Consider the following 12,235-nt stretch of genomic DNA (forward strand, 5'->3'; position numbering starts at 1 on the left):
TAAAGTCACCCAACACCAACACTGAGGAGTTGTTAATAACCAGTGTGGCGAGGATGTCCTGAAGGCAAGAAACAAAGTTGGAAGTTGCGTGAGGGGGTCGGTAAATGAGAACAGCGGTAAGGGGGGTCGAGTGAGAGCTAGCACGAATTATTAGGCAGTCTACCTCAGGGATAGGAGGAGAGGGGAGTATTTGGAAGTGGGAGTCAGTATGTGTTATCAAAGCTACTCCGCCGCCTCTCCTGCCCTCCGGGCGATCCGCTCGAATGATGGAATATGAGGGAGGGAGTGCGGCTAGGACGTTGGGAAGGGAGTCTGCCTTGAACCAGGTCTCTGTTAAGAACAAGAGACCCGGATTGTGGGTGTCAAGAAAGTCATATAGCTCATGCTGATGGCTGACAGCGGATCTGGTGTTGAGGAGCGTGGCAGTGATATTATAAGACGGCGTGTGGGGAACAGGCGAGAGGGAATGAATAGGAGCAGCGGCACAAGGCCGAGGGAAACAGCTTTGAATAGGGGCGGGTGGAACAGCGGGGGGGCTCGTACGGAGATTAAAGTGTTGTAGTAAGTTAGACACAGTAGGACTAATGGTGCCAGGGATCCAATGAGAGAGAAGCTCAGAGGAGGTATATGACAGCGGGAGGGCATAAGGGGGTGCCCCCTGCCCCGGCCTGCCGCGGACGGGCGCAGACGGGCAGGACTCTGGCTTGACTCCGGCGAGCCTACGGCGCGCCCGCTGCGCCGACACATAGGGGACGTCTAAATAGAGGAGCAGCGTGGGGGGAGTGGCGTGGGTGGGGTCGGGCGAACCAGCCCGATCCAAGATGGCGGCCACTACCGCTAGGCGCCTGAGGTGGAATCAGCTGCCAGCCAGCCCCGCTGGGCCCCTGAAAAAGCAAGGTGAGGGTTAGGGGGTACCTGTTAAATTTCAGTACAGGTTAAGCAGCAAAATTAGACAATTTAAAAGCAAGTGCGTGTCACCGCGTTTAATCGGCGTGACAGCGCGCTAAAAGAACTTAAAAGCTCAGTCCCAGCCCTCAGCTCCTGCAAGCAAGCCCACTGCCACCGGGCTGCTCGCAATTATGTGAATATCTTGGTAGAGAAATATGGAGCAATAACATATCTGTAATCTTCACACAGTCTACCACTCCCTAAGTGAACAAATGATGGAGACCATCTCCTCTAACCCAGACCAACACATCAATCAGATCTTCCTTGGGGATTTCAACATACAATGGAATGACTTAAATGACCCCATTCTTAACACCACCAAGGCCTTCCTTATACACCTCGAACTCACCCAATTTTGCAACGGCCCAAAACACAATATGGGCTCTACCCTTCATCTAATCATCGCTAAGTACAACATGATTCAACTTGATTCCATAATCCCTTGTGACTGGTCTGATCACTTCTTAATCTCCTTCCTTAGTGCAACTACTTAAACACAGATAATGGTCCAGAGACCTTAGAAAGATTAAACCTACTGAGCTAATTGCTATTAGCAACAACATCCTACCTCCTCCTGCAAACATGATAAACACAAATTCATTTTCCCGATCATTACACTAGATCTATGGCAGACATACTGGGCACGATTTCTCTAAAGCAGTTTAGGAGATTACCAAGCAGACAGTCCAAACCATTGTTCAATGACAATCTAAATGAGGAAAGGCTTAATCTAAGGCTTGCTGAGAGAACGAGGAGAGTCTCCCCAAATGGCTCTAATCTTAAATATTTGAAGGCAGTAAGAAACTCATACAACAAACACAAACACAGATTAAAAGCAGAATACTTCAGACTGCGATTAGATAATGCCAAAAACAGGCCTAAAAATCTTTTTAATATCCTCAAACAACAAACATGTCACTCTAAACAACACTCTGTTGACAAGGTCACCCTACCAAATGGGAATGAGTACTCTCCACTTCAGCCATAAGGCAAGGAAGATTGAATTAGATTTGCTACCCGCATGTCAGCTTTTGGTCAGTATTGACCATCCCAGTCCTCTCCTGGTGCAACATCCAATCAGATCTCCTCTTGGATATTTGACAAAGAATAAGGCAACTTGGCCCTCCTTCAAAATTCCGACGAATTCAACATATTCACAATAATGACCTCTTTAAAACCATCTAACTCTTTTAATGATCCTCCGCCAATTAAACTTGTCAAAGGGCTCAGATCGTCCCTACTCCATTTCTTGTTGAAGATTGTCAAAGCATCTCTTTCTTCGGGCATGGTCCTTGATAGCCAAACAATTGGACAGGTCAGCCCAATCTTAAAAGAAATGAATGCTGAACAATCTGACCCCAACAATATTCGTCCTATCTCCAACATGCTACCTCTAGCAAAACCTTTGGAGAAATGCATACACCTACAATCCTGTGACCACATTGAACAATTCCAATTGCTAGACCAATACCAATCTGGCTTCAGATTTGGCCATAGCACTGAAACGTCTCTAACGCATATCGTCAATGATGCCCTGAGATTGCTCAATCAGAATGAATCCTGTATACCAATACTCCTTGTTCTCTCAGCGGTGTTTGATACAGTCAAACATGACTACATGGTTGACCTCCTCGCAAATAAGATGGGGTAATGGGTCCCGTTTTAAAATGGTTCCCCTCTTTCCTTCAAAACAGAACTCAGATAATGAAAATCAACCAATCTCATCAGACACTACACCAGTACCAATTGGTGTACCCCAAGGTACCACACACTCATTTTGAAGAACTCAAACATCCATTACCACATGTATGCTTATGATACACAACTGTATCAAAACATCTCTATACCTGAAGATATCAAAACGCTGCACTGCACTCTGCCAAAAGCCCAACAAGGGCTGACACACAATCACCTCATGCTCAACACAATGAAAACTGAATTTCTTTAGATCACCCCTCACAATCTCTCGGCTCCTGTAGAACATTAGATCGAACAACTCACTGCTCTCAACAGCTCCCACCATATTATTAACTCTACTCGATTTCTAGGCATCCCTCTGGACAAACATCATAATATGCATAATCATATCAGTGCAACCATCAGTGGAGCCAACCACCAAATGAACATTTTAAGAAAACTCAACCTCTTCCTGCCCCTATGTATTTTCAATTAGCAGTTCAATCTCTGGTTATCTCCTGATTAAATTACAGGAGTGCCACTCTTGCTGGCCTACCCAAGGCAAAGTTAGTCCCTTTAAAGGCCACATGGAACTCAGCGGCCAGAATCATAACAGATTCCAGAAGAAAAGACCACATTACTCCAGACTTAAAACATCTTAATTTGGCTCCCATTTAAATTCAGAATCCTATTAAAGATTGCATGCATGACGCACAAAGCCCTCTATCACAGCACTTCTGTATACTCGGCCAATAAACGTGAGTTATCTGGGTGGCAGGCACTCCTTAAGAAGCACCAACTCTCTTTTACTGAAACTTCAGAAGTGCAAAAAAAAGAAACCTTACAACTGCTCCTTCTCTGGCCTTGCCCCTAGAATTTGAAACAATCCACCTCTGGAAAACAGGACATACCCCTTGTCCACCAACTTAAAAAAAGAAACAGAAAAGCTCTTAATGCTTAGATTCTTTCTCCAGGAACGATGAAACTTCTTCAGCGCAGCTAGTGTTGGGTCTTAGAACTGTTACGCTCAATGATACACTGTATATATGTAACTCCATGGTTATTCCTTCTCCGATTGTCATTAGTTTTTCTCCTTTCCTAACATTGTATGACTTTATGGTTATTAGTATAGGGCACTGATACCTGAATTGGGCCATGTTCACGCTATATAAAACTCCAAAAATAAATAAATGTGTTAAACAATCTGCAAACATTTATTAGGTTGGTAGGTGGTGGAGAGTCCCTGCAAAGTCCTTCAAGACAAGGGTTATGCCCTAATGGCACCTGAAGCGACTAACTAGATACAGTGTAGTCCCCGACCACTGATGCCCCTCTGACAATCACATGATCTATGTGTCGGAACTCTACCAACCTTCACTGTAGACTCCAAAATCTCTGCACTTTTCCCAGTTCTTCTTTAACACAGCTTGCTTCTGAGCACAGCTGATAGTTCAATAACTGGAGAGTCCAGGACCCCTCTACAGGCCTTAGTAGGGGCCACCATTGTTTCGAATTTGCAGTATAGAGAACATACTGGCCCATGAGTCACTTGCTGGGCCCCTAGTTAGCACAAAAAGAGAAAAGAAAATACAAATTATTTTTAGTGGAAGGAAGCTCTTAAATGGGTAATATACAAACACCTTGTGATTGGAGAAATTGTATATCCTATGTATATTTAGTATAATAACATTTCATCATAACTTTTGTTGACAGCTTCTTATTCGCTATGGCAGCACCAGCTGGGAATGGAATTTATGTGGTGACCCAATATATTCCCAATCCTACCTTCAACCCTGCTCATCAGTTGGCGAGTCCTTATCAGGGGCCTTACTTTCTAAAGAAGTTCATTAAAGGAGAACCAAAGACACTTGGAGTAAGTACTGGGGCTCTTGAAATATGATTGTCTTCATCTACCATGGCCAGTTCTAAAATTATTTAATAACTCATCTAACACATATATGGAACTTGCTGTGCATGATTTTAGTTCAGGCAGACACCAAGCATTTCAAACCAAAAAAGTATTCAAATCCTTTACTCATTATGGAGGGCATAGAGCACTGTTTCTAGTCAGAGTGATTAACCTGTGCTCACCCTCTAGTAGGTTGTCACAGTGCAGGCAGGCTTATGTGTAAAGTATTGAAGACAGCTATGCCATCCAGTTAGGCAGCTGAGGAGGCCTCCAAACCCGCAAGGACCTGGTTCACCAGCCTCTGGAAGGTGCATTAGCATTAATTAATCCAAAGGGCATCACTGTAAACTGATAGTTGCCCTCTGGAGTGGAGAAGGCTGACCTCTCCTTGGCTCACTCAGTTAGGGCGTTCTGCAAGTACCCTGTTGTAAGATCAAAGATAATTAAGTCCTGGGCAGTTCCTACCCTGTCAGTGAGCTCACCCACTTGTGGGATGGGAAGAGCATCAGTCTTGGTCACAGAATTTAGCCCTCTGTAATCTATACAGAACCTCTTTTCAGGTATGGTGCCTGGTGGGGTATATCACCCCCAACTCTGGCATCTTCGACACTTGCTCTTGATGGTGGTCCGTACCTTAACCGACAACCTGTAAGATTTATTCTTGACTGGGAGCTTGTCCCCTGTGTCCACAACATGGGTACACAGGTGGGCAATTCCAGGAAAAAGGAGAACAGAGAGGAAAGGAGCACTGTCCCAACACTTGGTGGTCAGAGGTCAGGGAGAGGTTCACTCTCCTCTTCCTCAGCCCCATCTGTCACCAACAACATGGTGAGCTCAGACCTCTCAAAGTGGGGTATGAGGCGATTGATGTGAAGTACTGTGTGGGGTTACCTGGGGATCTGCAGGTCCACCTCGTAGGCAGCCTTATCCTTTTTCTCAATCACATCATAGGGCCCAGCCCATCAGTCCTGAAGGGCATTGAGTTCCACGGGTTCCATCACCCACACTTTCTGCCCAGGCTATAATTCCAGAGTGGTAGAATTTTGGTCATAACACTCCTTCATCACAGCCTGACTGACTTCTAAGTTGTCAGAAGTTTGTTTCCACAACTTAGCCATTTGGCAGCAGAAAGGCCAGCATGTAACTGACTACATCCTAAAGAACTTTCCTGTGAGCTTGCTCCCACCCCTCCTTGACCAAACTGAGAGGTCCCCTGACAGGGTACCTATACAGAATCTCAAAGGGACTGAAGTCCACACATTACTGCGGTACCTCCCTGTAGGAAAACAATAGGTAGGGCAAGAGGATATCCAACATTTTCCTCAGGCCCTCAGGCATACACCTAACCATGCCTTTCAGGGTCTTGTTGAATATCTCAACAAGCCTATTGTTTTGGGAGTAGTAAAGGGTGGAGAACTTGTAAGTCACTCCACACTCTTTCCACATTGACTGCATATAAGCAGACATGAAGTTTGTGCTCCTGTCCAACACAACCTTCTTGGGGAAACCCACTCGGGTAAAAATTCCCATCAGGGCCCTTGCCACCACATGTGCAGTTATGGTCCTCAGAGGGATGGACTCTGGGTACCGAGTGGCATGATCCACCAGAACCAGGATACACCTGTGGCCAGAAGTAGACTGGGGATCCATAGTCCCAACAATGTCAATGCTCATCCTCTCAAAGGAGGTGCTAATGACAGGTAATGGTGTTAGGGGGGTTTTCAGCCCCTGCCCTGTCTTCCCACTGGCCTGGCAGATTACACAGGTCCTACAGACTGCATCTGAGGAAGTCCCTCTCTTGGGCCAATAAAAGTGGGGGACAAGCCATGCAAAGTTCTTGTCTTAGCCTAAGTGTCCTGCCAGGGGTATCTTATTAGCGAGAAGGCCCTGTAGCACTGGGAGACAACCAGGGCCCTTGATGTCCCTTGCACAGGAGCCTTAGACTTACTGTAAAAGATGTTGTCCACCCAGTAAATGTGATAGCTCCCAGAGACATCACCTGCTGCTTGGGCTTCAGGCTGGTGCCTCATGCCCTCAAAGGTTGAAAACTCCCTATGTGGCCTACAGAACTCCTCCTTGGTGGGGCCTCTTTCTGCATGCCAATCAGCAGGTATATGTAGGTCAGCAAGGGAAACCATGTCCTCCTCAGTGGGCTCCACGGTGGGCACCGCAGGTACCCCGCCCACCTTACTGATGATATATTCAGGGCTGGTTTCTTACGTCCTCTGCCTTTCCCCTTTTTATCAGCTGGCTGCACCATTGTTCCAGGATCCAGACACTTCTGAATCCCTTCCCGGGCAACCATGGACCTTTTCGTTGCTCAGATCCAATCAGGTAACCCCGACATCTCTACATAAGCCTAGAGCGACACTTCTTTCCAAATAGTGTGCTCAAGGTCATTACTCAACAAGCAGTCCACAGGCATGGCAGGGCTCACAGCAACCTTCAGAAGACCTGAAACCCCTCCCCACTCAAATTGAACTAGGGCCACTGGATAGTGACCATCCCTATTGTCAGCCACCACAACTTGGTGGAAAACATTTGGAATCACTTGCTCTGGGGGCACCAGCTGACTCATTACCAAAGTCATACTGGCACCTGTGCTCATCAGTGCCTCAACCTTGCGCCCATTGATGGGGACCCATTGCTTATAGTAGTAGTATTATTTGTAGTATTTGATGGCACATGGACTTTAGGACCCATCTCACTGTCACCCAGGGACACTAGAAAAAGGTCTCTTAACTTCCCTCCATTAACTAAGACAAACTCATCCCCAAAATTATGCTAGCAAGACCTGGGTTCTACCTCCAGTGGGAGGGTGCTCATTTTTTGAACAGTTGGGATCCCTTGTAGTGTCCATACTCACTGCACTCATAGCACTTGGGAGTTTGGGCTGCTGACTTCTGTCAGGGTAGTTTGGTTTCTGGTGGCCAGACTGGAAATGAGAACCAGACCCTTTACCCTTTGAATTCTTTTGTGGGCCTTTAAGGGACTCCTTCTTCTTATCTCCCCCCTGTTTCCTTTGTCAGTAACCCTGACCAACCTTTTGGGAGCCCCCCCAGATACCTTCTTGGACGCTATGGTGCTGACCCAGAAGTCCATCCCCTCAGCAACCTTCCTAGAGTCGGTCAGCTTGCATCCACCAGGTGTTGGTGCAGCTCTGGAAAACTATTATCAAGCATGTGGTTCTTCAAAAATAAGATGTACAACTCTTTACAATCATCCACTTTGCCGCCCCTCACCCAGCCCTTCAGTGCCTTACCAGCATAATCCAGAAAATCCACCCATGTTTGTTTGGAGAGTTTGTGACTATGCTCTGAACGGTAGCATGTATTTCCCAGGTGTTAACCCAAACTTGCTGACTAAAATGGTTTCCATGGCAGTGTAGTTGGTCTGATCTGCCACCTCTAAGGTAAGGAGTGTGTCCCTCCCCACTGTGGGAATGTACCACCATAAGTAACCCACCCCCAATCCCCTAGAACTCGTCTGGGACGCTCTGCTGTTCCAAAGCTACTCCATAGGCTGCAAAGCACTTATCTGTCATCTCCACGTTGTAACTGGGCGCCATATCTTTTGGTGTATGTAATCTGGAGTCCTGTGAAGACACAGTAGGTATTCTGCCGCTATTATAGTTTTTGCTGGCCCCTATTTGCTTTTGGCAGAACAAGGTGGTAAATTTGAGGCCAAACATTAGGCTGTTGCACAGTCGAACAAAGGAGTTTTGAATGGCTGTTAAACAAAGGACTAAATGACGTTTATGGCATTTAAGTTCAAATGCTTGCATACAGGACCAAGCGTTCATGCCAATAGAGGGTGAGCATTGAAAGAATGGGGACCGAAGGGCCTTTTATAAGAAAACATCTGAAGAAAGTATAACTCTATATTTACATGAGTGAAGTGATAACTCTATATTTTAGGTGGTCTTGGTAATGTCACATAGACATTTTAATAAAATAAAGAGATATAGTTGATGTGGAAAAATGCAAAGGGCGAAGTCCTTGAAAATTATGGGAGCAACAAGGGTTGGCACATACCAAGGTAACCATTGTAAAGGCATCAAACAGTTGTACTAGGCAAGTATTTGGTGCCCAAAAGAAGTGAAAGCAAAGTGCTTTATCTAAAATAGGTCACCAGCCCCGCTCTTCAGTAGTCACGCCAACATTTTAAAGCAGTTCAAACCTACTGAAACGTCTGCCACTAAAAAGGTGAATCTGATACTACAAATTTTTTCAGTCCGTCTATTCCGTCTCTAAGACTATAAGTACAACTGATTAGGGCCCCAATTATGACACGTATAATACATTCGGATCGATGCTGACCTCCTTTTAGTGCACATACTTATGCTTTTTTTTTTTTTTTTTTTTGGGGTTCAAATCTGCTTTATTGCATAAGACGAAGTGCAGTACACAGCTTGTTTTGCCCACAACCCGGAGGCCGGCAGCAGGATGGAATGGTCAATACACAGCCTTGTAGCCGGCATCCCGGGGGCCCGGCGGCGTGTCATACATGCATGGTAAACTTGTTCGGCAGCTGGTGGTGTAGGATGAGCAAGGATGAGCAGCAGTTGAACAGAGTTGTTTGCGAGAGAAGATTCTCTCCTTTTTGTCGAAGGTCAAAAACAGTAACAGAAACACCCAAACTAGGTAACAACGAAGAGGCAGTTCTCGACTGTGTGGTAGGATAGTTGATAGTGTTCTGGCGTGGCGATCCAGGCAGGCAGAGGTGTGTATGAAATCTCATGTCCAGGATGCCTGACCTAACATAAAGTAGACCAATATTGGCCGGTTGTAGGAGGGTGTAGGAAGCCCTGGAGTGCCGCCCGCTAAAGATGTAAGTGCGTGAAGTGAGTATGGGATAGAGTAGGCATGTACAGAGAGAGGGGAGTGATGTGCAGGCCAAAGCAGGACAGTCTGTAATGTCAGTGACTGCCCAGGGGTACAGGGGAGCACGGACGAGGGAATCCGGTTAGCCCAGTCGTAATTTCAGGCTAGGACCAGAACAGAGCTTGGGGTCCTAAGTTATGACAAGCTGACTTTCCGACTGAGCGCTGTCGTCCGGGCGTGTGAGCAGATAGTGCACAAGCGGTTCCCAGACGTCACTGGGACGACACGAGGGAGGCAGCAATTCAGCAAAAGTAGTATGCTGATCTTGGCAGTATATCAAGTCTGTGAGCCAGTCCTTGAATTTGGGCGCCCTTCCTCTGCCCCACCGGCACGCGACACGCCGCTTGGCCAAGAGCAAGGCAGTGTCAATGAATTTCCTGCAACCCCTAGGCATCTGCATCGTATACCCGAGGAGGGCCATCAAGGGGTCCGCAGGGACCACCTCCCCCACCATCTCAGCAAGAGCCTCCGTCACTTGCCGCCAGTAGCGAGCAATCTGGGGACATTCCCACGCCAGATGAAGAAAGTCGGCATGGGCAGCACGACAGCGCTCACATCGGTCATCATCCGCCAGCCCAAATCTACGTTTCCGCACCGGCGTGTAGTACACTCGTTGAAGGAATTTATAGTGGATAATTTTCAACCTGCTACTGGCAGAGATGCGGGCAGTGAGCGCGCAGCAGTAGTGCCATTGGTCGTCCGACACATCAGTCGCAAGTTCAGCAGACCAACGCAGTCGAGCAGTGGAGTCTGGGTCTGGAGCAGCACTGCGGATCTGACGGTAGAGTCCAGAGACCAGGTGTGCCCCGTCCTGTGATCCTAATAGGAAGTGTAGTGGAGGCAGGGCCTCGGGCTCATCAGGATAATCGGATAAGATGTCTTTCATCCCTGCACGCAAACGAATATAATAAAAGAGCTCAAGGGGAGTACGCTCGTGTGTTTTAAAAAACAGGTCCGCCGATTTGAAGTGACCCTCATGAAACAAATCGCCCCAACAGGTGACATGTAATGTATCACAGAGATGTCGGAAACCCGTTTCCGATAACAATGTAAGCTCTGGGTGATAGACAAGCGGTAATCTGGGTGAGTAGAGCAATGGGCACGACAATCTTTTAGCTATGCGGCGCCACGCATCCAAAGTGCAGGAGACTGAGGTATTCGGCGTGGTTATGCACGCCTCTGGACAGTGCAACAGCCCATTGAGCGGGACCGGGTGCGCGATCCAGTCTTCGACCGCTATGTGCGGCATAAAAGGGGTAGGAGATATCCAGTGGTAGGCGAAGTGCGCCTGTGCGCACTGGTAGTATGCCTCAAAGTCAGGGACATCGAAACCTCCCCTGTCATAGGGAAGGATCAGCGTCGACCATTTTAGCCGGGGGTTTTTGCCTCCCCAGAAAAGCCTGCGTAACTCCGTTCGGAGCGTTTTGAAGAAGAAAGCGCCAGGGAAATAGGGAATATTGAGGAAAAGGTACAGAAAGCGGGGTAGTACCACCATTTTTATAAGCGAGGCCCTCCCGGCCATGGAAAGTGGCAGCGTGATCCATCTGTCGACGGAGGCAGTTAATTTGGTCATGGCCACTCCATAATTGGATCGCAGCGTCTCGTCTTTGTCGCGAGAGATGCGGATACCCAAGTAACGGAGATCCGCACTACACCACTCCAATGGGTAATCGAGGGGGAAGTCGCGCACCGCATCTGTCAGTGGGAAAAATTGCGACTTGGCCCAGTTGATGTGGACTCCTGACACCCCGCCAAATAAAATAAATTCCCGAAGTAGGGGATTCAGATGTGTCTCAGGATATTTTACGTACAGCGTGATGTCATCCGCATAAAGGGATACGTCAATTTGTCGCTGCAGGCATTGCACAGCACCAGTACGATGCAGCTGTCGTAAGCGACAAGCAAGAGGCTCGACCGCGATGGCGAATAACAGGGGAGAGAGTGGGCATCCCTGACGGGTGCCTCTCGTGAGCGCGATAGGTTGTGACAGTCGTCCGTTAATTAGTACCCTAGCCGTGGGATCCGTGTATAGAAGGCGGACCCAAGACAGGAACAATTTAGGGAACCCCATGCTGGCAAGTACCGAAAAGAGGTAAGGCCATTCAATCGAGTCGAACGCCTTGGTGGCATCGAGGAATACAGCTGCCACAGGGATGTCAGGGTGAACCGTGCGGAGCAGGGAGAAGAGGGTGCGAAGGTTGTGGGACGTAGATCTGCCCGCCACAAAGCCAGACTGATCAGGCAATACAAGTCTGGTCATCAATAGCGATAGCCGGGTGGCCAGTACCTTAGCAAGTATTTTGACGTCGCAGTTTAAGAGGGAGAGTGGACGGTAAGAATCGCAGGATGTGGGATCCTTATCTGGCTTCAAGAGAGAGGTGATCACCACCTCGCGCATAGAGCTGGGAAGTATCCCGTCAGCAAGAGATTCCGTAAACACTTCACGGAGCACTGGCGCCATAACATCGATGTAGGCTTTGTAAAACTCGGCAGGTATGCCATCGAGGCCCGGAGCCTTGCCGTTTCTGAGGGACATGATGGCCTCGCGCACCTCATCGAGCTCAAAAGGCGCCGCAAGAAATTCCCTGTCCCCATCGCTGAGCCAGCATAACGCAACATCGCTGAGGTATGAAGCATATGGCGCGTCTGCTTCCGCCGTGGAAGTGTACAGTGAGGAGTAATGTGCTGTGAATGTGTGCAGTATCGCTTCTGAATCACTGATAGTGGTACCGGAGGTATCAGTGAGTTCCAATATGGTATGGTGTACCCGTGAGGGTTGCGTGAGTGTAGCCAGTACCTTCCCGGGCCTATCCCCTTC

The 12,235-nt window shown here is 47.9% G+C and overlaps 1 protein-coding gene across 3 annotated transcripts in view; it reads left to right on the forward strand.

Annotated features, from left to right (window-relative positions):
• LOC144788347 (membrane-spanning 4-domains subfamily A member 4A-like) overlaps positions 1-12,235 on the forward strand; it is a 184,498-nt gene that overhangs the window by 29,996 nt on the left and 142,267 nt on the right. For all 3 annotated transcript variants that reach the window (XM_078665345.1, XM_078665347.1, XM_078665346.1), the window contains exon 2: positions 4,339-4,498. In XM_078665345.1, the coding sequence (XP_078521471.1) occupies positions 4,352-4,498 (147 nt within the window). In that variant the 5' untranslated portion in view covers positions 4,339-4,351. The remainder of the gene's footprint in view (positions 1-4,338; positions 4,499-12,235) is intronic.

Source organism: Lissotriton helveticus, chromosome 1_1, assembly GCF_964261635.1.
Source record: "Lissotriton helveticus chromosome 1_1, aLisHel1.1, whole genome shotgun sequence".
NCBI classification, from domain to species: Eukaryota; Metazoa; Chordata; class Amphibia; order Caudata; family Salamandridae; genus Lissotriton; species Lissotriton helveticus.